The following is a 25,593-nucleotide window of genomic DNA, read 5'->3' as shown; positions in this document are numbered from 1 at the left end:
ATGACGAAATTATATGGCACATATTTAAATAACCTACTAAAATAATTTCCTTACTTCTTTACAATAACAAGTTTCGAGCGGTTGCAACAGCTGTTAAGCCGACAGGCTAGGCAATTTGTCTGGACCCTGTGGGTTAGGAGAGTGGCAAGGAGGAGATAGTCGCGGAGGAAGGGACATAACTCTGTACAACATTGCGGCATTCGTCATTCATCTCTCGAGTTGTCTCAAATCAGCTAGTTCATAATACAGTATCATGTAACCAACTGAAGCCGACACTGATATTTTTTAATGTTTGGTTTCAAGGCTGTATAACGAAACCATGGTATAATTTACTGTAAACAACATGTGCATCTTGGTAACAGAAGACAATCCACCCGTGTCAGTAAGATGCCAACATCTGTCTATTGACATTGTTGAAGTAAACATTTCAAGATCAAATTGCAAGTCTAAAGTGAGTAAACAGACGATTATAAACGCACACACACGCACGCACGTACGCACGGACAGACGGACGCACCCACGCACATTCAGTTAAGTGGGAAAAAATCCACCTGCGTTTGGAACGAAATATAGTCTCAGTTCCCTTTTGAGAACGAAATTATAAATATATCTTGTTAACATCAGTTCTAGGTAATTAATATTTAACATATATATTATTAAGACTCTGGTCCATGTGAGTTCCATTCAAAAGTGTGAGTGATAGGTTTTCGTAAAGTGTTTAACGACAATAACAGTGTTTTAAACAAAGATAATATCGGTGTTTTTCAGTGCACGAGGATAAGCACTGTGACGTAATGTGTGGTGGTGGTGGAATTGGGTTTAACGTCGTGCTTGAGAATATTTCGCTCATATGACGACGTGCATGCGTGTGTATGTGTATGTGCGGCTACTTGTACTAGCCCAGACTGAAGCTGGTTTTATAGTGCTAGCCCACTGAGATACCATGCCGCAGTGAAGCATGAATACCCCACTCACACACATTATACTGACTCCGAGCCGACCAGTCCTTGTTGTACCCATTAATGCCGAGCGCCAGGCAGGGACCAACAAGTACCATATTTTAACGTCTTTTGGTATGACGCAGTCGGGGATCGAACCCGCGACCTTCCGCACTCCGGGCGGACGCTCTAACCACTACACCACGGAGGCAGTCGACGTAGTGTGTAAATTTAGTTGCTTCGATCACAATGCAAACTGTGAAATCCTCCAGCTAACTATTGTCATAGGTTATGTATATTTCAACTGATATTGATACTATAAATACTGGGCCGTTTTGATCCCATGTGCTGTTCTGTTTTGATCAGCACTCGTAAAACAATAACTATCGTCACTATCCAGCTACTCGAGTTTCAGCAATGAAAATGAGTTTCCAGCAATGAGACGACTACACACAACCCTCGAGGCTGTATATACAAACTAAACTGCAACTGTGGCAGAAGCTACATTGGAGAGACGTCACGCCCCTTTGATATAAGACTCAAAGAACACAAAACATCTGTTGAAAAAGCCGACCACAAATCTGCCCTTTCAGAGCATATAATCAACAACCCCAACCACTCCACTGACTGGCAACAGACTAGCATCTTGGCCACCAATGTTCACGATTGGCGAAAACGGAAAATACTAGAAGCCATCAACATCAGGAGATTAACTCCAGAGATTAATAGAGATCAAGGTGTATACCTCCCCAGTGCCTGGAACATCACAAAAGTCGAACCACACCCACCTCTACTGTCACTTAATTAGCTGTATATCACACTGCTGAGTTCACATCTCTGTATATTCATTGTTTGTGTCAACTGGCTTTACCTTATCCATTATCAGTTTTTATAACGTCTTTTCATCTGTCCTCATTGATTGATTGTATATACATGTACATCTCTGGCTTCCTGTAAATCCAATTAATTAGCTGTATATCACTCTGCTGTATCCACATCTCTCTTTCCTCATTATTTGTGTCAACTGGCTTTACCTTATCCTAATTATCATTGTTTTTATAACTGCATTTGATCGGCCCTTTGTGATTGATTGTATATACATGTACATATGTGGCTTCCTGTAAATCTGGTATATATAGTTTGTTTTCTACGTCTGTCTTAAATCACCTGAACAAGAGGCAAGAAGTAGCCCAGAAACGTTGTGATACACAATAAACAAGAATTTGCCATCCACATACTCGTCTTATATACTCGAGTTTCGTCCACGTTGGGGGTGATGGGGTAGCCTAATGGTTAAAGCGTTTCCCCGTGACTCCGAAGACCCGGGTTCGATTCCCCACATGGGTACAATGTGTGAAGCCCATTTCTGGTGTCCCCCGCCGTGATACTAATGGAATATTGCTAAAAGCGGCATAAAACTATACTCACTCACTTAAACGTTGCTATAAACATCATATCAGCCAAATCACAAGGTCTGTGTGGCAAGAAAGCCCAAAGTGATGCAAGTCTCATAGATTCAACACAAGGGGAACCCATGGCTATAGCATAGATGTGGTGCTGACAAGTCTTTAAACATAATCAAGGCGAACGTTAGTGAATAAAGAGGAACGCTGAAACGATGTATGAGTAAATTTTGATATTTTAGAAATTCCGTTAAATATTTATTTTGGTGGAAATACACAAATGTTAGTCGAGTACTGGGACATTTCGTTTTGAGGGTCGAACTCAGACATTGCATGCGGACTGCCCCAAAGAGTACTCAAAATAAAGTTCCGTTTAGTAAGTTAGAGTTACGTCCCTTGGATTGTTTACGAAATGCGTGCACATGTGTCCAGAATACTCTTGCATGTGATTTCCTCTAGATTCTTGTGAGTATCGTATTATACACGTGACGTAATACTGATCTGCGGTTCGGGAAACAAGATGCTTTCACGTGTCGTGTCAAGAATCACCAAGTATAAGGTCGCTGCGCGAAATTAGCGTTTACAATATTGATATTCATTTACATTTGGCTTTGACTATGAGTGTAATTAACAAATCATAGTAGATCTAACTCATGACATTGCAGGATAAACACTGTAATTGACTAGCCCCCAAACATTACAATGGATATTAAAACAAATGACAGTCCAGAGCTGTATAAGGACTGAGTGAGTGAGTTTAGCTTTACGCCGCACTCAGCAATATTCCAGCAATATGGCAGCGGTCTGTAAATAATCGAGTCGTGCCCAGACAATCCAGTGATCAACAGCATGAGCATCGATCTGCGCAATTGGGAACCGATGACATGAATCAACCAAGACAGCGAGCCTGACCACCCGATCCCGTTAGTCGCCTCTTACAACAAGCATATAGTCGCCTTTTGTGGCAAGCATGGGTTGCTGAAGACCTATTCTACCCCGGATCTTCACGGGTCGTATAAGGACTGACTGTTGAATGTAGGTGAGAAGGAATATGTAAGGAAGTTAAGTTCAACATCAGTATAAGCCATGAGGGGAGCCAATAAGCTTCTACTTCATGGCTATACCAGTGAAGATTGGGCTTAGAATTGGTCTTCAACAACCAATCCTTGTCGTAAGAGGCGACTAACAGGATCAGGTGGTCAGGCTTGCTGACTTGGTTGACACGTCATCATAGTCCAATTGTGTAGATCGATGCTCATGATGTTAGTCACTTGATTGTCTGGTCCAGACTTGATTATTTACGGACCGCTGGAATATTGCTGCATATGATATTAAGCAATAAACAAACAAAACATATTTGATCTGATCTCTGTAGTGTTTTATGGATAGTTCAATTCTTTTTTGATTTAGTCAATATGGACTTAAGATATGTAAGCATGTCAGTATATATATTGACATGTATGTATGTATGTGTGTGTATACATATTTATCATCCAAAACTGTGTTCCACAGTAGATATCGCTTGTGTGAGATCAGACGATATCTCCTAGGAGATATCGTTTTGACAGTAGATTCTGTACAATGCCCTGACAATGCTATGACGTCATGAACTTGTTGACGTCACAATGTTATGACATCGCTGCACTGCAAATCTAATGGCAGTACTGTGTTAAGAGATATACATTTTTCAATGAAAACTAATGAAGAGTGATTTATGATGATAAATAGAATCTCACCCTCTTGTCTTCTGATATGTAATATATCAACACTCGTTGATAAAAAAAAAAAAATTGTTACTTTTTGAACTCGTGGTGATATATTTGATATCAAAAGACACTCGGGTGAGATTCTCTCTCTCTCTCTATATATATATTTGGTACTGGTGTATACGTTATCTTTTTGGGGAGATAACCAGTTTTGTTAAGAATTAGTGTTTGAAGCACCTGTAAAATAAGCGCTTCATACTAAGCTCAGTTTATCCTAACTTGACTTGCCCTAACTAGTGATAAGCTGATAATGAGATACGTTCACTGAACCCTGCGAGAGTCTTTCAGGCATCATGACTGATTCCATATGAAACAACTTGGTAAAGTTCCAAATAGACTTTGGGGAACCCCTGAAGCACTCTACGTAGACATTTTAATAGTTTAACAATGCCAGAAATTGTGAATTTTTCTTCTCATGATGATCATGCAATAAGTGCCGTGTATGTTGATATAAATTACTGCACTATGTAATAATTAAAGCATAAAAACAGAGTCCCTTTTCAGCACTTCTTCATATAAGCACCACATGGCATGACTCTTAGGCCTTACTTTGCCTCCCTCTTTCATGGACCGCCTCTGTGGTGTAGTGGTTAGAGCGTCCGCCCGGAGTGCGGAAGGTTGCGGGTTCGATCCCCGACCGCGTCATACCAAAAGACGTTAAAATATGGTACTTGTTGGTCCCTGCCTGGCGCTTGGCATTAATGGGTATAACGAGGACTGGTCGGCTTGGAGTCAGTATAATGTGTCTGAGTGGTGTATTCCTGCTTCACTGCGGCATGGTATTTCAGTGGGCTAGCACTATAAAACCAGCTTAAGTCTGGATAGTACAAGCAGCCGCACATACACATACACACGCATGCATGTCGTCATATGAGCGAAATATTCTCAAGCACGACGTTAAACCCAATTCCACCACCACCACCCTCTTTCATGTATATAAACATTCATGGGATCATGTGCCATACATAGTACAATACGAACTATATAAGTAACTGTAGAGTATGCAACACCGTAGATGAAATATTAAGCTCAAGGTCTCTAATTAACGATTCACTGATTACCCGATGGCTTTGGAAGCTTGTTAAAAAAGGAGAAGCGAATGGGCCCTTATTAGATGCAACAATAATAATAATATTAATATTTGTTTCAGGTAACATCAATCATGGCCTCTCCCCCACCAGATCCTAGCTTCATCTTGCGAGGCGCCAGCAGCCCTATCACCAGCCTGGCTTTCTCCACACCACAGACTCTCTACAGTGGCACCCTGGATGGGAAGGTGTTGCAGTGGAGTTTAGATACAAGGCGTGTTCAGTCCACGGTTGACGATCACGCTGGTCACACTGTCCTGTGGGTGTGTCCCCTGTCGGAGGAGTGTCTGCTGAGTCAGGGGAGAGATGGTTTTGTCAAGTCTTGGCAGTATGGAGATGGGTCCTTAACAAACACAGGTGACAATATATTTTTTCCTAAGACAGGTTTAGTTTGTTCACTAGTTCACCAAACCTCTTATTGCATGTTATAATATCTTCCACACCAAATTTACAAAAAAATGAAATCATCTTGCAGTGGATACAGTTTGATTCAAAATCAAATTGATAGAATTTATCTTTTACAAATGATATTGATAAAGTATTGATTAATGGTTCTTCTTTTTGAAAATGTCAGAATTTCTACACATTAAGGTGCTTATTTTGGAGCAAGTGTTACACAACAAACAAAACTGACAATAGAATGATTACTAACTCTGTCATTGAAATAATATGTATACCACTTGTGAACACAAATCTGTGTGCTTGTTAAATGAAGGTTTGTGAGAATTAAAAATGTTTCTATACATTATTTTCCAGGCCATATGCGTTGTGCTACAATGGGCTTCTGTGGGAGTAGTGTTGTCCTCCGCAACAACTCGCAACTCGTCGCTACACCCAGTGAAGCAGCTTCACAAGTGGACGTCTACGACATCCATACCAAGCACTGTGTGATGTCTCTCAAACCTGACTGCAGCAGCCAGAAGGTCGGCATATGCATGTCAATCAAAACTGCCAGCCAATCTGAAGGCAACCAAATTTTGATTGGATATGAAAATGGAAGTATAACTCTATGGGATTTACGAACACAGAAATGTGCCAGCACTTTAGATAGACTGCATGGGGACTCTGTTATGTGCATGGGCTTCTCGGCCAACTCTAGGAAAGGTATTTCTGGATCTGTGGACAAGAAGCTGATCTGCTGGTCAGTTGATGCTGAGAGCCATCTTGAGAAGACTAGTGAGCTGGACATAACCAATCCAGGCCTCAATGACATAGTTGTGCGAACTGATGAAAAGATAGTTGCTTGTGCAGGATGGGACAATAATATTCGTCTGTTCAGCTGGAAGAAGATAAAGCCTCTGGCTGTTTTGTCTTATCACCGTGATAGTGCTCAATGCCTTGCATTTTCACAGGACAATCTGTTAGCCTGTGGTTCTAAAGATCAACTGATCTCAGTGTGGGATATCTACAGATGAGGGAGTGATTTGGAGTTTGATCTCTGTGGTGAGTTCGGCACATGCATAGCTGGTCACAAATCAGGTGAAGTTATGTAACACTGATTGTGAGAGAAGTTGGATTGGTGGTCTTGTTCGGCAGCTTGACTGCTGGCAGTTTTAAATGCTTCATTCCTGCCCCACACTGAGAGTTCATGTAGCAGATGTGGTGTCCACTGTTCAAATATGGCTCCCTTCACACAGCTGTGAAGGGGTACCCGGTAGGAGAGGATTGTAACTTAACACTCCACAGGCAGTTTGGGTTGGATCCTTCCCAGGGAGCTGAGCCAGACTAATGAGAATCCTGCATTGACTGGGTGCACTTCAAGCATGATATCACCCGTGAACATCCGGGTTAGGATTGGTCTTCAGCAACCCATGCTTGTCGTAAGAGGCGACTAAAGGGATTGGGTGGTCAGGCTCTCTGACTTGCTTGACGTCATTGTATCCCAGTTGCGTAGATTGATGTTCAAGATGTTGATCACGGGATTGTCTGGTCTGGTCTGGACTCGATTATTTACAGGCCACCGCCATATACTGGAATATTGCTGAGTGCGGCATTAAACAACAAACCCACCAACCAACCAAATCTAGCATATCTGGCATGGAAATAATGTAAAACAAGTGAAATGTTATTATTCATGCCACCTAAACAGTATTGCAGTTTTACACTGCAAATGGCCTTTAAAGTACAGTCGGAAATAGAAAAAAACTGTTTTTTCACATATATATCTACAATTAATGAAGTTAAAATGTGAAAGTGTGAAATATCTGTGAAACTAAGTTCGGCCTAACTACAGTCTCAGTGGTAGGGAGATAGGAAACGTGAAAAAATGACTTTACTGAGGAGAGATTAGTGCATAAATGAGCAATGCAGGTTTTTTCTAAGTCCAAAGCAACTTATTAGAAAAGACCATGGCTTTATGCAAATTAGTGTGCGATGATATTGTATTTCAAAGGACACTTTTTAAATGCCTATTTTGAAACTAGACTTAGCTTCATTATAAACGATAGCTGACGAAAAAAGTAATAACTTTAATACGGAAACTATGAAGGATGTAGCTACCATGGATCCTCACTATCACTATAAAAGGAAACAGGTAGGAGGGGTCGTCTGAAAAGCAAAACCAGGACGGGTGTCGCAGACGATGTTTGGGGTCGTACTGGTGGATAGAGATATCAGCTAAGATAAGATAATCCTTTAGGGGAATTAAACTGGGGGAAATAAAAAGGCATGTCTTAACAATTAACAAATAATATCCAGTCCTGTTGATCTTGGGGTGGTCTTGCCACCTATATATTTTGAGACATTTAATGTGATAGTTGATTTAAGCTTTTCTATGGGTATCATACTGTTTTACATATCTCAACATAAACGTTATGAAGGACGAGTAAGATGATAATCAATAGATAAGACATATTCAATACACATGAAAAAAGCATAAAATATCTTTGAGATGACCCTTTGTGCCTGTAGGCAGCATGTGCATTTCATGCCAGGTGAGTCGACGGTCCGTCGTCATACCTGGCTGAGCAACCTAATTGCCATCTATAGTCTGATCTATTGTTTTCAGCAGCTATTTGTATTTTTTCTAAGTTTTGCCCTATTTTACGAGTAAACATGCACTTCTGGATATCCTATTACACATCCCACTGAACGCCCAGACAGGCCGATGTGGGTTATTTGAACATATTTATATATATGTAGCAACATATGCTACTTGCAGTTGTGTCCCCACCGTGATATAGCTGGAATATTGCTAAAAGCGGCGTAAAACTAAACTCACTCACTCACTCAGGAGCAAGGTGTGGTGGACACCCCAAGGAAAACCTGTGACTCCAAAAGATTCTGATACTTATGGAGTGTACCATGTTCAGCCTTGTTTCTGGACAATCTGTTTAACAGATTTTGTATGTCAATACCTGTGAATTTATTAAAGAAAATGGAATCTTACTTTTGGGTATATAATTGTATAAACATACTGTTAACATGGTAGCTGTCACATTTATTGGTTTGCATTCTTAACACAATGAGGGTATGCCAAATACAAAATACAGTAGTTTTGGTAATTCTCAGTGGATTAGAGCTATTGAATCAGTATAGGTCACGACTACTACAAGCAGCTGTTTGCACACATGACTGACTGACTGAGTTTGGTTTTTACGCAGCTTTTAGCAATATTCCAGCAACATCACGGCGGGGGACACCAGAAATGGGCTTCACACATTGTGCCCATGTGGGGATTCGAACCCGGGTCTTCGGCGTGACGAGCCAACGCTTTAACCATTAGGCTACCCCACCGCCCCTTGCACACATGAACATATGCACACTTGTCTGTTGCTTCAAATGTTAATTTATCCTGACCATGGCTTTACACCTCACTGTACAGTACGTTACCTCCATCTTTTATTACATTGAGGGACAATTCCACATTTGACAGAGGAAACAACAGTGTAACATAGCATATACAAACTTGTATACTTGACAAAGTATTTGTGGATGTACAGTCCTTGATGATACCTTCAGTTACATTCATTGTACCAAGATATGATAATTAACAACCGCATGTCAAAGTGCCTAATAACTTGAATATTGACAATCACCTGACATCAGATATAAAGACACACTAGTGTTTAAGTTAAGGCCATGTGCACAACCATGTAAAGTCACATATGAAGACAGCCCAATGGCTGAAGTGTTTGCTGACCACATGGGTGCAATGTTTGAAGCCTATTTGTAGTGTTCTGCGCCATGATATTACTAATTGCTAGTTTTTGTTAGTTGCTGATGTTATATTGCTAAATTAAGTAAATTGGCATGAACCCATACACACTTACTCACTCATATTTGAGACATTGTTGTGTTCAGGCCATGTTAACAACCACCTTACATCAGATACGAAGACATACTATTGTGTTAAGGCCATGTTGACAACCACCTTACATCAGATACGAAGATGCTCTATTGTGTTAAGGCCATGTTCACAACCACCTTAAGGCCATGTTGACAACCACCCTACATGAGATACGAAGATGCTCTATTGTGTTAAGGCCATGTTAACAACCACCTTACATCAGATACTAAGATGCTCTATTGTGTTAAGGCCATGTTCACAATCACCTTAAAGCCATGTTGACAACCACCCTACATCAGATACGAAGATGTTCTATTGTGTTAAGGCCATGTTGACAACCACCCTACATCAGATACTAAGATGCTATTGTCTTAAGGCCATGTTGACAACCACCTTATATCAGATACGAAGATGCTCTATTGTGTTAAGGCCATGTTCACAACCACCTTACATCAGATACGAAAATGCTCTATTGTGTTAAGGCCACGTTCACAACCACCTTAAGGCCATGTTGACAACCACCTTATATCAGATACTTTAAGATGCTCTCTATTGTGTTAAGGCCATGTTCACAACCACCTTACATCTGATCACGAAGATGCTCTATTGTGTTAAGGCCATGTTGACAACCATCTTACATCAGATACTTAAGATGCTTTATTGTGTTAAGGCCATGTTCACAACCATCTTAAGGCCATGTTGACAACCACCCTACATCAGATACTTAAGATGCTCTATTGTGTTAAGGCCATGTTGACAACCACCTTACATCAGATACGAAGATGCTCTATTGTGTTAAGGCCATGTTAACAACCACCTTACATCAGATACTAAGATGCTCTATTGTGTTAAGGCCATGTTCACAACCACCTTAAAGCCATGTTGACAACCACCCTACATCAGATACGAAGATGTTCTATTGTGTTAAGGCCATGTTGACAACTACCCTACATGAGATACGAAGATGCTCTATTGTGTTAAGGCCATGTTGACAACCACCTTACATCAGATACGAAGATGCTCTATTGTGTTAAGGCCATGTTCACAACCACCTTAAGGCCATGTTGACAACCACCCTACATCAGATACGAAGATGCTCTATTGTGTTAAGGCCATGTTCACAACCACCCTACATCAGATACGAAGATGCTATTGTCTTAAGGCCATGTTGACAACCACCTTATATCAGATACGAAGATGCTCTATTGTGTTAAGGCCATGTTCACAACCACCTTACATCAGATACGAAAATGCTCTATTGTGTTAAGGCCACGTTCACAACCACCTTAAGGCCATGTTGACAACCACCTTATATCAGATACGAAGATGCTCTATTGTGTTAAGGCCATGTTCACAACCACCTTACATCTGATACGAAGATGCTCTATTGTGTTAAGGCCATGTTGACAACCATCTTACATCAGATACGAAGATGCTTTATTGTGTTAAGGCCATGTTCACAACCATCTTAAGGCCATGTTGACAACCACCCTACATCAGATACGAAGATGCTCTATTGTGTTAAGGCCATGTTGACAACCACCTTACATCAGATACGAAGATGCTCTATTGTGTTAAGGCCATGTTGACAACCACCTTATATCAGATACGAAGATGCTCTATTGTGTTAAGGCCATGTTGACAACCACCTTACATCAGATACGAAGATGCTCTATTGTGTTAAGGCCATGTTGTCAACCACCCTACATGAGATACGAAGATGCTCTATTGTGTTAAGGCCATGTTGTCAACCACCTTATATCAGATACAAAGATGCTCTATTGTGTTAAGGCCATGTTGACAACCACCTTATATCAGATACGAAGATGCTCTATTGTGTTAAGGCCATGTTCACAACCACCCTACATCAGATACGAAGATGCTTTATTGTGTTAAGGCCATGTTGTCAACCACCCTACATCAGATACGAAGATGCTCTATTGTGTTAAGGCCATGTTGACAACCACCTTATATCAGATACGAAGATGCTCTATTGTGTTAAGGCCATGTTCACAACCACCTAAGGGCCATGTTGACAACCACCCTACATGAGATACGAAGATGCTGTATTGTGTTAAGGCCATGTTCACAACCACCCTACATGAGATACGAAGATGCTATTGTGTTAAGGCCATGTTCACAACCACCTTACATGAGATACGAAGACACTATTGTGTTAAGGCCGTGTTGACAACCACCCTACATGAGATACGAAGATGCTATTGTGTTAAGGCCATGTTGACAACCACCCTACATCAGATACGAAGACACTATTGTGTTAAGGCCATGTTGTCAACCACCCTTCATCAGATACGAAGATGCTCTATTGTGTTAACGCCATGTTGACAGCCACCTTACATCAGATATGAAGACACTATTGTGTTAAGGCCATGTTCACAACCACCTTAAGGCCATGTTGTCAACCACCTTACATCAGATACGAAGATGCTCTATTGTGTTAAGGCTATGTTCACAACCACCTTACATCAGATACGAAGATGCTCTATTGTGTTAAGGCCATGTTGACAACCACCTTACATCAGATACGAAGATGCTGTATTGTGTTAAGGCCATGTTCACAACCACCCTACATGAGATACGAAGATGCTATTGTGTTAAGGCCATGTTGACAACCAGCCTACATCAGATACGAAGACACTCTTGTGTTAAGGCCATGTTCACAACCACCCAACATCAGATACGAAGATGCTCTATTGTGTTAAGGCCATGTTGACAGCCACCTTACATCAGATATGAAGACACTATTGTGTTAAGGCCATGTTCACAACCACCTTAAGGCCATGTTGACAACCACCCTACATGAGATACGAAGATGCTCTATTGTGTTAAGGCCATGTTGACAACCACCCTACATGAGATACGAAGATGCTCTATTGTGTTAAGGCCATGTTGTCAACCACCTTACATCAGATACAAGAATGTACTATTTTAGGGCCATAGTGACAACTAGCTGATGATGTACTTGAAGACACGCTGCTGTTTCAAGTTGACAAGTTAAATCCTCCATCAATAATGTTCCTAGGATAACACAATCAAATAGTCATCAGCTTTTGCCTTTCAATGCAGCAAACTTCATTAATGCCTGTTTGAGGGTTGGTGTGGGAAATTTGATGACAGATGATTTGCCCACACTTTTGTAAGTGACAATGGCAGAGACTCCTGGAACTTTGGCTGAAACGGAAGAGCAAACACTTATATTTATGCCATCGCATCTTCTGTCATAGATGGACAATCTTTACAATTATTTTTGAATGTTTACACTTAAAGAAAGAAACATTCATTAAGAATACATTACCAATGATCTGGCCCTGTGTCACTGTCCTGTTCACACCTACTGGTAGTAAGGAAGAACCAGCTCTCTGTGATGAAGAACCAGCTCTCTGTGATGAAGAACCACCTGTTGGTGAGGATGCACCTGCTGGTGAGGCTGCACCAGTCCTATGTGAGGAACCGGCAGCCGGTGTGAGATATCCAGCTGTCTGTGACTGAGGAGCTGCTGGCTCTGTGACCTCCAGCCTTCCTTCCAGCATTAGAAGAATTGTGCGCTGTTCTGGAATATGTTAACATGATAAAGATGTCATTGCTAAACAATTCTTGCATTTAGGTATGTTTGCTGTACACTTAGTTCCAAGGACTTTTAAGTGAGTTAAGTTTTACATCGTGGTTAGCAATATCACAGTGGGGGACACCAGAAATGGGCTTCACAAATTGTACCGATGTGGAAAATTGGAACTTAGGTCTTGAAGCCATTTGGAACTTTAACCACTATCTTCACAACCCCACACCCAGCTTAACACTTTAACCACTATCCACACCCACCCACCCACTCACAGAGGGTTTAGAACGTCACACACACACAGCCATTGGGTTTTAGCCATCCCATTAACAAGACAAAATGTGAGATTCACACACACATGCAAGACACAAAACTTCAATTAGCATTTTGGGTGAAGACCATAAGCTTCTATCTATACATTTATTTTATATGTGAGTTGATATACAAATAGTAAACTGTTTTAAAAAAATGAACACAAGTACAAAACACAAATTCCCAAATTATCAGATGCACTCCTCTTTTTTACTTAAACATGTGTCCACATTTGTGACCCAATCACAGTGACATATACTGATCTACTGGACAGTGGACTTGAGACTCCAGTACATACAGGACAAGAGCTCTAGCATGCTAGACACAGGATCTACTTGAGTTGTGTTGGGTGTAGGCCATCTCCCCATCAGCAAGACCCAATACATATACGGATATACAAGATAGAATCCTTGAGACTCGAGTATATACTAGACACAGGACGGGAGCTGCAGCATGCTAGATACAGGATCTACTTGAGTTGTGTTGGGTGTAGGCCATCTCCCCATCAGCAAGACCCAATACATATACGGATATACTAGATAGAAGCCTTGAGACTCGAGTATATACTACACACAAGACAGGAGCTGCAGCATGCTAGATACAGGACCTACTTGAGTCGTGTTGGGTGTAGGCCATCTCCCCATCAGCAAGACCCAATACATATAATGGATATACAAGATAGAATCCTTGAGACTTCAGTATATACTAGACACAAGAGGGAGCTGCAGCATGCTAGATACAGGACCTACTTGAGTTGTGTTGGGTGTAGGCCATCTCCCCATCAGCAAGACCCAATACATATACGGATATACAAGATAGAATCCTTGAGACTCGAGTATATACTAGACACAAGACGGGAGCTGCAGCATGCTAGATACAGGACCTACTTGAGTTGTGTTGGTTGTAGGCCGTCTTCCCATCAGCAAGACCCAGTACATATACGGATATACTAGATAGAAGCCTTGAGACTCGAGTATATACTAGACACAAGACAGGAGCTGCAGCATGCTAGATACAGGACCTACTTGAGTTGTGTTGGTTGTAGGCCGTCTCCCCATCAGCAAGACCCAATACATATACGGATATACTAGATAGAATCCTTGAGACTCGAGTATATACTAGACACAAGACGGGAGCTGCAGCATGCTAGATACAGGACCTACTTGAGTCGTGTTGGGTGTAGGCCATCTCCCCATCAGCAAGACCCAATACATATAAGGATATACAAGATAGAATCCTTGAGACTCGAGTATATACTAGACACAGGACGGGTGCTCTAGCATGCTAGATACAGGACCTACTTGAGTCGTGTTGGGTATAGGCCATCTCCCCATCAGCAAGACCCAGGACTTGAGACTCCAACACCAGATGCTGCAGGAGGGCCAGAGTGGAGTTCCTGAACAGGGAGGAGTTGGACAGGAACTGGAAGGTCACCTGTCGAGACGGGAAGGAGAAATCCATATTCCTGGTTATAAGTCTGACAAATAGTGGATGAAATATTGTAGTTAGAAAACAGATGACTAGTGTTGGGAATCAGAAACCAAATCCACTATTGATTATCGGAGGATTGTGGTGAACGATTATCAGTTATAATCGAAATATATACATTTTTAATGAAATCACCAATTTGAAGGGTTTTTCCCCAGGTTTTTTCTAATAAATGTTCCTTATAACTAATACTGTCATGCAATGAAATGCATTCATGCAAGAAAGACACTGGAATTGTAATTACACAATAAAAGTTAAAATTTTAATTAATCGAATATGCTTTTTTACAATCGATAATCATTTTTAATCCTTCTCTTAATCAAATATGTTTTTACATCGATAATCATTCCCTCTATCGATTTTCGATTATTTTCGATCATTGGAACACCACTACGGATGACCAACAGCACATTGAAGACAAGCAAGATTGAACACTTAAATCAGTGCTGAACAAGTCACCAGTAAATTCACACATCATCTGACTATCCAGCAAAGATGTCTCTAAAATGTAGATTTGAAGATAAACCATTACTCAGATCCTATATTCCAGTGTAACAAAATTCTTCCTGTTTATAACTGTTTTTGCAAACATCAGTGATCACTGAGAGAAGTTTTATCGAGAACATTTTCAGAGGTTGTGCATCTTGATTGAACTCTGACCTCATACTGCACTGTGTCCTGGTGTACGTTGGTCAGGTTCTCCCGATGTTGAACAAAACTCTCCCACAACTCTGTCCTCCTGTCCCAGAGTGCTCTGGTGTCGGTGCTGTCCTGGACAGGAAGTAGTAATTGTCTTTGATTGATGCTCAAGCTTCTGCATACTTTAGAGTGAAGCACTATATGGGAATGCTATGAATACACTATGCCATTTAAAACGTGGCCAAATGTCATGCGTGTTTCATTTGGATTAATCTCAGTAATGTACAGATTCAAGTAGCCAATTTGGGTCTAGTCCCATCAAGCAGTCCCTCCTGGATTCATGGCGGAATTCTTAAGAATTCATAGTAAATTTAAGTAAATTCTGCATCCCATTTTTCAAAATTCTGCACAAGATACTGAAAAATCAACAAAAAATGGTAAAGAATTTCAAACTTTAATTCTTAAACACAAAGCTGTAATGTTTTAGAGCTTCATGACAGCTGGCAGCTCGTTTTTTCGTGCAAGATAGATTTTTTTATGTAGAAAGATGATCTTACGAGTGTGATCAGGAATGACATTACAAACTCTACAAAATATCGTTTGATAGGCATTCTTGTTTCAACTTTCAAAATAAGTAAAATCCGCGGCATGAAAATGGCAAATTCTGCGGGTAATCTGCATGAAAATGCATTTTCCGTGGACCAGACGTTTTTCTGCATGAAAAGGTATTTTTCCACGATTTCTGCAACCGCGGAATCACGGAATCCAGGAGGTACGGATCCAGGAGTCAAACCCACACTCTCAGACAGATGCTCCTTATCACCAGCATAAAAAGACAGCGATCTAACCCTCTCAACCGCAGCAGCACACAAAACATGGAAGTCTGAGAACTTGGCCTAGAAGACTTTGTAGAAACCTGCGGTGGCTGAGTGGGCTAAATTTCTGACTTTGTGTGCTGGTAATTAGGTGCCTCACTCTGACAGTGTGGGTTCAATTCCTTAATTGGACACCTCTGAAAGAAATAAAAGAGTGTGTACTTTACAGAGAAATTGTATTCCCAGATATAATATGTGATATAATATAGAGTCTGTTGGTACACTGAGATGGATACCCACCACCCACCTGCTCTAGACATTCTGTCAGATGCTGCAGAGAGATTGACACCACCTGGCACTGCGTCACCGTCATCACATTCAGTACACTTGCCTTCTTTACAAATAAACCTGAAAACAAATAGCATCGCTAAACACAGCAGAGTTCATTTATTTCTATGCACAGGTTCCCTGTTTACCACATTCCTCAGTGGAAACAAACATTTTCAATACTGCATATCAGAACAGTTTCCCTTTACACTGACTGACTGACTGAGTTTGGTTTTACACCGCTTTTAGCAATATTCCAGCAATATCACGGCGGGGGACACCAGAAATGGGCTTCACACATTGTACCCATGTGGGGATTCGAACCCGGGTCTTCGGCGTGACGAGCCAATGCTTTAACCACTGGGCTACCCCACCGCCCATTTCCCTTTACAACAGGTAGTTACTCCATGTATGCATGGTAAAGCCTTTCGAGTCATTTATTAAAGAAACCCACTCAAATCAGTGGGTGCGGCAGAGGAGCCTTTTGATTAAAGCTTTCACTCACCGCACCAAAGGTCTGGTAGCTATTGTCTGGTAGGAATTGGGAACAATTCCTTTTCTGGTGTTCTTGGCCATGATATGGATGGAATATTGCTAAAAGCAGCATAGATCCAAATCACTCACTCAATACTCAGATAAGTTTGTGAAAAATAGTTTGTTTAAAAAGGATTGGCCTACCTGCCTCCCCAATGACAATGGGGAATTTCTCAGCTGTTGTTTCTACCCTGACTCCAGACTTCCCTGAGATGACAGCCCTGGCGACAGAACAACATTTGGATCACATCTTCTGTTCACGATTACTTAAACATAAGATTAAAGCATGGTTTTCTTTGTCTTCAAGCAGGCATTAACTACATGAAGTGTTAGTTAAGCATCAACTGGTAATTAGGAAATATTTTTTTTAAAGTCTCAAAATAAACATTTTAACAACTCCAGCACTATGAACTAGCCTCTATCTGAGAACTTACCTCCCGCAAGCCGGACATGAACAATACTGAAAAAGTCTCATTTGCATTTTATGGGATCCAGGACTTACCTCCCCTTCAGCAGAATGTGAGATTTACTTCAAGGATGCCCTATACAGGTGATATCGGATGTGGACGCCCAAGCCATTTCTCCTAATGTGAAAAATGAGGAACTCCCACACAGGTGATGAAGGATGTAGATCTAGACTTACCTCTCCTTGAGTAGGATGTTGCATGGGTCTCCAACACAGGTGATGAAGGATGTAGATCTAGACTTACCTCCCCTGAGCAGGTTGTGAAGGATGTTGGGTGGGTCTCCCACACAGGTGATGAAGGATATAGATCTAGACATACCTCCCCCTGAGAGGATGGATGTAGATCTAGACTTACCTCTCCTGAGCAGGATGTAAATGAAGGATTAGATCTAGACTTACCTCCCCTAGGTAGGATGTGAGAAGGATGTTGGTGGGGTCTCCCACACAGGTGATGGACTTACCTCCGCCTGAGCAGGATGTTGGTTGGGTCTCCCACACAGGTGATGAAGGATGTAGATCTAGACTTACCTCCCCTGAGTAGGATGTGAAGGATGTTGGATGGGTCTCCAACACAGGTGATGAAGGATGCACGAGGATACAGAATGACGCTGTCAGATGACAATGACAGGATCAGGTATTTCAGTGAAGCTTCAGACCAGCCTTCAAAAAGTGGTAGCTGGAAAAACAAACAGACCTTTCTTCAGATGAATAGGTATAAATAATTGGATTTGAACAATTTTTAGGCTCATTTCGAATCGACCGGTTACTATGAAACGGCTTCATTGCCCACGTGCATGCTTCAGAACACCATATGTATATGTCATGATTTCAACCCTGAATATAAAGCGTTTCTAAAGTCTTCATAGCATGTGCTTTTTTCAACTGGTTAATTCGCTAGTGAATTTTAGATACTGAATATACCAAGTATATTGAAACTCTTCAACTAAGTTCTTGCGCAGTCACTGACCTCTTGCAATGAAAACAGCAGTGTTCGCCTGTAGATTCTGCCCGAGTCCAAGTGGGTGGATGTAGGGATGTACTTCTTGGCCACAAACCAGTTGATAATGTCCACTGCCCTCCTGCTGTCTGGTAGAAGCTGCCTCACATTCTCCACATCCAAGACCAGACATTCACACCTGCAGACAGTATGTGGTTATATAACAGCAGACAGTCACACTGACAGGTAGCATGTGGTTATATAACACCAGACATTCACACCTGCAGACAGCATGTGGTTACATAACACCAGACATTTACAACTGCAGACAGCATGTGGTTACATAACACCAGACATTTACAACTGCAGACAGCATGTGGTTACATAACACCAGACATTCACACCTGCAGACAGCATGTGGTTACATAACACCAGACATTTACAACTGCAGACAGCATGTGGTTACATAACACCAGACATTTACAACTGCAGACAGCATGTGGTTACATAACACCAGACATTTACACCTGCAGGCAATATATGGTTACATAACACCAGACATTTACACCTGCAGGCAATATGTGGTTACATAACACCAGACATTTACACCTGCAGGCAGCATGTGGTTATATAATACCAGACATTCACACCTGCAGGCAGCATGGGGTTATACAGCACCAGACATTCACACCTGCAGGCAGCATGTGGTTATATAATACCAGACATTCACACCTGCAGGCAGCATGGGGTTATACAGCACCAGACATTCACACCTGCAGGCAGCATGTGGTTATATAATGCCAGACATTCACACCTGCAGGCAATATGTGGTTATATAATACCAGACATTTACACCTGCAGGCAGCATGTGGTTATATAATACCAGACATTCACACCTGCAGGCAGCATGGGGTTATACAGCACCAGACATTCACACCTGCAGGCAGCATGTGGTTATATAATACCAGACATTCACACCTGCAGGAATCATGTGGTTATATAATACCAGACATTCACACCTGCAGGCAGCATGTGGTTATACAGCACCAGACATTCACACCTGCAGGAATCAGACATGCAGGAATCATGTGGTTATATAATACCAGACATTCCACACCTGTTATATATTACCAGACATTCACACACCTGCAGGCAGCATGGGGTTATATAATGCCAGACATTTACACCTGCAGGAATCATGTGGTTATATAATACCAGACATTCACACCTGCAGGCAGCATGTGGTTATATAATACCAGACATTCACAACTGCAGGCAGCATGTGGTTATATAATGCCAGACATTCACACCTGCAGGCACCATGTGGTAATATAATGCCAGATATTCACACCTGCAGGCAGCATGTGGTTATATAATGCCAAATATTCACACCTGCAGGCAGCATGTGGTTATATAATACCAGACATTCACACCTGCAGGCAGCATGTGGTTATACAGCACCAGACATTCACACCTGCAGGAATCATGTGGTTATATATTACCAGACATTCACACCTGCAGGCAGCATGGGGTTATATAATGCCAGATATTCACACCTGCAGGAATCATGGGGTTATATAATACCAGACATTCACACCTGCAGGCAGCATGGGTTTATATAATGCCAGATATTCACACCTGCAGGCAGCATGTGGTTATATAACACCTGCAAGCAGCATGTGGTTATACAGCACCAGACGTTCACACCTGCAGGCAACATGGGGTTATATAATGCCAGATATTCACATCTGCAAGCAGCATGTGGTTATATAACACCAGACATTCACACCTGCAGGCACCATGTGGTAATATAATGCCAGATATTCACACCTGCAGGCAGCATGTGGTTATATAATGCCAAATATTCACACTGACAGGCAGCATGTGGTTATATAATGCCAAAAATTCACACCTGCAGGTAGCATGTGGTTATACAGCACCAGACATTCACACCTGCAGCTAGCATGTGGTTATATAACACCAGACAGTCACACCTGCAGGCAGCATGTGGTTATATAACACCAGACAGTCACACCTGCAACATTCAACCAACAAAGAGCACAGGGGAGACAACCTTGACAACTTACAGACTTTCAGCTCTGACCCTGGCAGTCACAGGAAGCTTGAACAATGTTGACACCTCACCAAAAAACTGACCAGCAGGTAAGGTTGCAATGATGTTCTCCCCATTCTCAGTGACCACGGCAACGGTTCCCTCCATGATGAAGTAGATGCCAGAACTCTCATCCCCTTATGTCAGGAGGGAGGACATTATTGGAAGTTATTCTGTCTCAAACATTACAACCAGATATACCACAGTCAGCCTTAATGTTCTGAGGGGCAGAGTAGCTATCTAGCAGTTCAAGTACAGGGTTTGAAGCCATACAGCTGGGATATTACTGATGTGTTTTTCAACATCAGATAAGTCAACACAAGATAAAAATTATGACAGTCATGATTCTAAGGATTTTCTGGTAGAAGTCTTTTATGTGTGCTTCATACATTTATTGTATCTTTGATCTCATCTTGTATTTTAGCACACGTCGGTGGGATTTTGCGTTCATACAGTTTATAAACTGCACGGCGTATGACACCCTTATCAAACCTATCCAGTTTGTGTTTCCTACCTAGTCTTGATTTTGACATGACCCCTGAGGTAACTGATTTGTTTACAACTTTGTAAACCTGACTATATGTCACATTAAGGGTTTTACATATTCTATAGTAAACCCTGTCATAGCTGACGAGAGGTTTCTCCCTTTGTTTCTCCAGTATGAAATACTGATATAAATTTGAAATTAATTGTTCTGCAGAGATATCAAGTCGCATGTTGCCAGTTCAATGCTCATACACGAAGTGAAACTTCTATGGGTGAACAAGATTATCTATGCAATTTGAATTAAGACTTTTTTACGTAATTATTTTGAATATAACTACTACAAGAGTTCCATCTTCTTCACATATAGATGTTCCACAAAACAAAACTTTTACAATCATTTATGTAATTTAATTAGTTGAGACTATATGAATAATTATAGTCTATATTTCAAAACTACAGTTTGTACTTATAATAGTTACGAATGTTTAAAACGTCAAAATGTCCTCCTGTGAAGTCACCCCTCAAGTGCATTTTTTCATCTGAGCTTTAATATCCAACTAGGTAGAGTCATACATGTATCATATATGTTCTTTTATCTTGTGTCAAATTCATGATATTGATATTTAAGTCAAAAAGCATTTTCCAAGAATTTCTGGCCTTACTTTAGTACTTTAATCCAGTTTCTTGTTAAAGCACTGAAACAATGACTGCCTAGATTTTGGGTGTGGTTTCAATGCTCGCTGATCTCCCTAACACTGCTACAACCATATTGTGAAAATACGTGCAAAGATGTATGATGTAATAATAATTCTGTCACCTTTCATCAAGATATCCTGCCCGGGCTGAAACACCTGTGGGGTGACCTGCTTCATGACCCTTCTGAAGGCACGGCTGATGGACGTCTCCCCCGGGTTGGAGGAGAACGCTAGGAGCTGCACCAGGCTCTTGTGTAGCAGCTCACATGGAAACAAATTAGGATAATGTATCATCTGTTGGTATTGAAACATATTTTATCTGTATTCATTGTTACAGAAATCTCTAGGCCAGGGTACTGAGTCAGGAACTAAGATAATAAATACATTTATCTTGCCTCACCCATAAATGTTGTTTTCTGATTGGCTGAGCGCTCTTCTATTATTTTCAATGTACCGATGTTGTGCGAATGCAAATCACTGGAAGGGAGATAACTCAAAATTTGTTTTTCTTGTCATCTGGTACTCCATGCTATGACCCGATACCCTGTTTAAACAGTTCAAAATTACGTCTGAGGTGTCCGGTAAGATAAATACGTTGTTCACTGGTCCCTCGGGGGCCCATGGGTTGATGTACCCTCGATGTTTCTTTATGTTACATAAAGAAACATTGAGGGTACATCAGCCCATGCATAAAACCCACCCCACTCAAACAAATATTTTACTTGTTTATGGTTGGTTTCATTCTTTTCACTTCAGTTTGTTTTAGTCATCAAATTATTTAAACAAGTATAAATAAAGGTCTAGCCTGATGAGGCACTTAAAATGTGCAATTTTTGCAAGAAATTCTTTGTGTTTCATGTGACCCTGCTAACAGGAATCTAGAAGCCAGGGCTCCATATAATTTTTCAACATCAGGAGTACGTACTCCATATTTGTTCAATATAAGAGTACTGGAAAACCTTAAGTGTACATTTAGAGTACTGAATGGAAATTAATGGACTATCAGTAATCTTGTGTTTCGTTTCATATATGCACCACAATATTGCTACTCTTGTGTAAACAGGTCAATAAACAATAAAACAATACTTTTTTCAGATAAATACGCCTGTAAATGATTCTAAGACCGTAAACCATTGCTGTGGTGCGTATCTGCTACGCTTTCTAAATTATTTCCTACCGTGCATATTTTTTATCCGTACATACGCCGATTATCTGGAGCCCTGTAGAAGCTATCCAACTGTTCATGCAAAATGACTCATAAATTAAAGCTTGTGCTGATAGTTACTGATGAAAAGGGTGTCCTAAAAAGCAGCCTGTTTCTTAATAGGTGGTTAAGGTAAGGTAGTTATCAAGAAAACAAAGCAAATATTTTCAGTGCATCATTGAATCGTTTCAAGATCTCACCTCCATGTGATGTGCAGAGAACCTGGAGGTGACCAGCAGCTCAGTGTCTACATCAGGCATAGGTTTGGTCTGCTTGTGGCCCATCTCATCAGCCTGAATCGAACACTGGATGCTAGTATAGCATATAACATGGAACATGCACCCAGATTACAATCATTCAGATCCACTCACTATTCAAACACAATGACTATTCAAATACAATCACTATTCAAATACACCCACTATTCAAGTGCAATCACTATTCAAATAAAATCACTGTTCAGCTACACTCACTATTCATATACAATCACTATTGAAATACAGCCACTGATGAAATAGTCACTATTCAAATACAAACATTATTTAAATACAATCACTATTCAAATAAAATCACTATTTAACTACAATCACCATTCAAATACAGTCACTAATTAAATAATATCAAAATTCAACTACAATCATCAGTCAAATATAATCAGTATTCAAATAGTTGGTTTATTCACAGTTCTAATGGTTGGTTTATTCACAGTTCTACGGACTCTGGTTCAACACTGTGCAGGTCAGGGTGTATAAAGTGACAGGAGTCAGCTGGGATATAGCCACATGAGGATGTACTTTGCTCATAATTTATGACTAGTGATGATGTTTTAAGTGTTCTGGAGAGGTTTTTTTGTCCAACAGTGAATCTGCGGATTTGAATGCAGCCACATGTAATGGATCTTGCAGCTTAGGGGCCATTCATAATTTATGACTAGAGGGGTGATGATGAGGGGAGGGGTTTTAAGGGAGGCACATGCCTATTTTGTTCAGGAGGGTACATGTGGGGGGTATGACATGTACATGTGGTGAGTGGTGCAGGTGGTGACATGTGACTGATGCAGGGAGGCGTGTTTTTCATCAGTTTTGTCCACACATACTAGTTGGGGTCGTCATTGATTTTGTACATGACATGCAGGGAGGGTACATGACATGCAGACAACTATCCTTTTCTCATACACCTGTAAAGTCTGTACTTGTGACATAATGAAATACATATGCATGTCTAAATGGAGTAAAAAGAAACATTTAGCCATACCCATGTCTGGCTCCCAAGATGAATTTTTACCTTGATATTTGTACTGTTCAATGTACAAAGAAAATCTGGACATGTTCAATTTGAGAAAAACAGTTCCTGAAAGCTCTAATATGAGGCTTTTGGTTTCACAGTTTTGTTTTTTCAGAGTACCAGACAGGCAGATATTGAATGAGTGAAGTCTAATTCTCATCTAATAACTTTTATGATATTTTGTAATCATGTTGCTCATTTCTTAGATTATTTATAAAAACATAACCATCCAAAGAGATATTGTGAACTTTTCCAGATTCTACTTACCTACCTGTTCAACATAGGTGTCAAGGTCTCCCAGTGACATTGTGAGACTGACTTTAGTCTGATCAAACTCCCGATTCCTACTCTACAGAACAGTGAGCTCCTGATGTGACCAGGCCTATGTAATCTGTTAGATATACAACCTACAGTACACATTGTCCCATTGTCCAGACTCGTGCTGGTGCTCATATCTTACAATCATTAATTGCCATAACTGTTGAATTTCTATAGAAATGCACTTTCAATACAATCTTTATTGAAAATCTGTCTTTCGACAACAGGTAAACACAACAATACCAACCTGGCACTACTGGCTTTCCACATGACTTATGGTTTATAAACAAATGTGAAGAGAAATTTATTTTAATATATAACAAGTTTTATGGATAACAACTTCTTTATTTTCATTGAGTGCGACGTTTCGATACAGATTCTTGTACCGTTGTCAAGCAAAAGTGATACATGAAGTGTTAGGAGCTGCATATATATACTGTATATAACAATGAAACAACATAATAGACAAGAAAGCAACATAATTGCCATGATTGGCTAAGCAGTAAGCTGATGAAGCCAGTAAGTACATAAAGGATAGTGAGGAGGAAGCCAGAGATGTAGTTACAATGAGATGTTTATACAATGGATGCGATGTTTATACAATAGACTGGGCTTGGTGGAGGGATCATAAGCAGATGGAATGAAGTATCCTTGGTCACGGTTGATGGTAGGCTTTGTGCCGTTTGATGTGAATGGCTTCTGTGAGCTTGCGTTTAGTGAAGTCCGTTTGGTTGTTGGCGAGAATGGTAATGTCGGACCCACTCTATTTGATGATTGGGGTTGGCTTTGATGTGGTCAGAGATAGCTGATTTGGTGTCGGAATTAGCAACAGAGGTGCGATGTTCTTTTTGACTCAGGTGTTGATGGGTCAGGATGTTTCACCTATGTAGCATTGTCCACAATCACAGTCTATTT

At 40.8% G+C, this 25,593-nt stretch overlaps 2 protein-coding genes and 1 long non-coding RNA gene across 3 annotated transcripts; 1 reads left to right on the top strand and 2 right to left on the bottom strand.

Annotated features, from left to right (window-relative positions):
- Positions 1–2,734: 2,734 nt before the first annotated feature.
- LOC124258544 (guanine nucleotide-binding protein subunit beta-like protein 1) lies at positions 2,735–7,061 on the top strand. The gene is made up of 3 exons (XM_046692612.1): positions 2,735–2,806; positions 5,258–5,552; positions 5,952–7,061. Exons 2-3 carry the CDS (start codon positions 5,270–5,272, stop codon positions 6,608–6,610), a joined length of 942 nt encoding a protein of 313 aa, XP_046548568.1. The 5' UTR covers positions 2,735–2,806; positions 5,258–5,269; the 3' UTR covers positions 6,611–7,061.
- A 1,950-nt stretch (positions 7,062–9,011) lies between these two features.
- On the bottom strand, positions 9,012–9,712 carry LOC124258545. The gene is made up of 2 exons (XR_006893612.1): positions 9,568–9,712; positions 9,012–9,514 (listed from the first exon to the last, which is right to left on the bottom strand). It is a non-coding gene; the product is annotated as an uncharacterized LOC124258545 (long non-coding RNA).
- A 2,698-nt stretch (positions 9,713–12,410) lies between these two features.
- LOC124258540 lies at positions 12,411–24,667 on the bottom strand. The gene is made up of 13 exons (XM_046692609.1): positions 24,632–24,667; positions 23,277–23,369; positions 21,995–22,166; positions 20,666–20,828; positions 18,609–18,777; positions 18,103–18,317; positions 17,819–18,001; positions 17,320–17,396; positions 16,622–16,722; positions 15,521–15,631; positions 14,674–14,806; positions 12,800–13,054; positions 12,411–12,675 (listed from the first exon to the last, which is right to left on the bottom strand). The coding sequence occupies exons 1-13, from the start codon at positions 24,665–24,667 to the stop codon at positions 12,548–12,550; spliced, it is 1,836 nt and encodes a 611-aa protein (XP_046548565.1). The 3' UTR covers positions 12,411–12,547.
- Positions 24,668–25,593: the final 926 nt, after the last annotated feature.

The sequence above is a fragment of the Haliotis rubra genome, unplaced genomic scaffold (assembly GCF_003918875.1).
Source record: "Haliotis rubra isolate DU_JTF1 unplaced genomic scaffold, ASM391887v1 Scf697, whole genome shotgun sequence".
Lineage (NCBI taxonomy): Eukaryota > Metazoa > Mollusca > Gastropoda > Lepetellida > Haliotidae > Haliotis > Haliotis rubra.
Note: the sequence above shows the minus strand (reverse complement) of the source record. Positions and strands in the feature narration are given on the sequence as shown.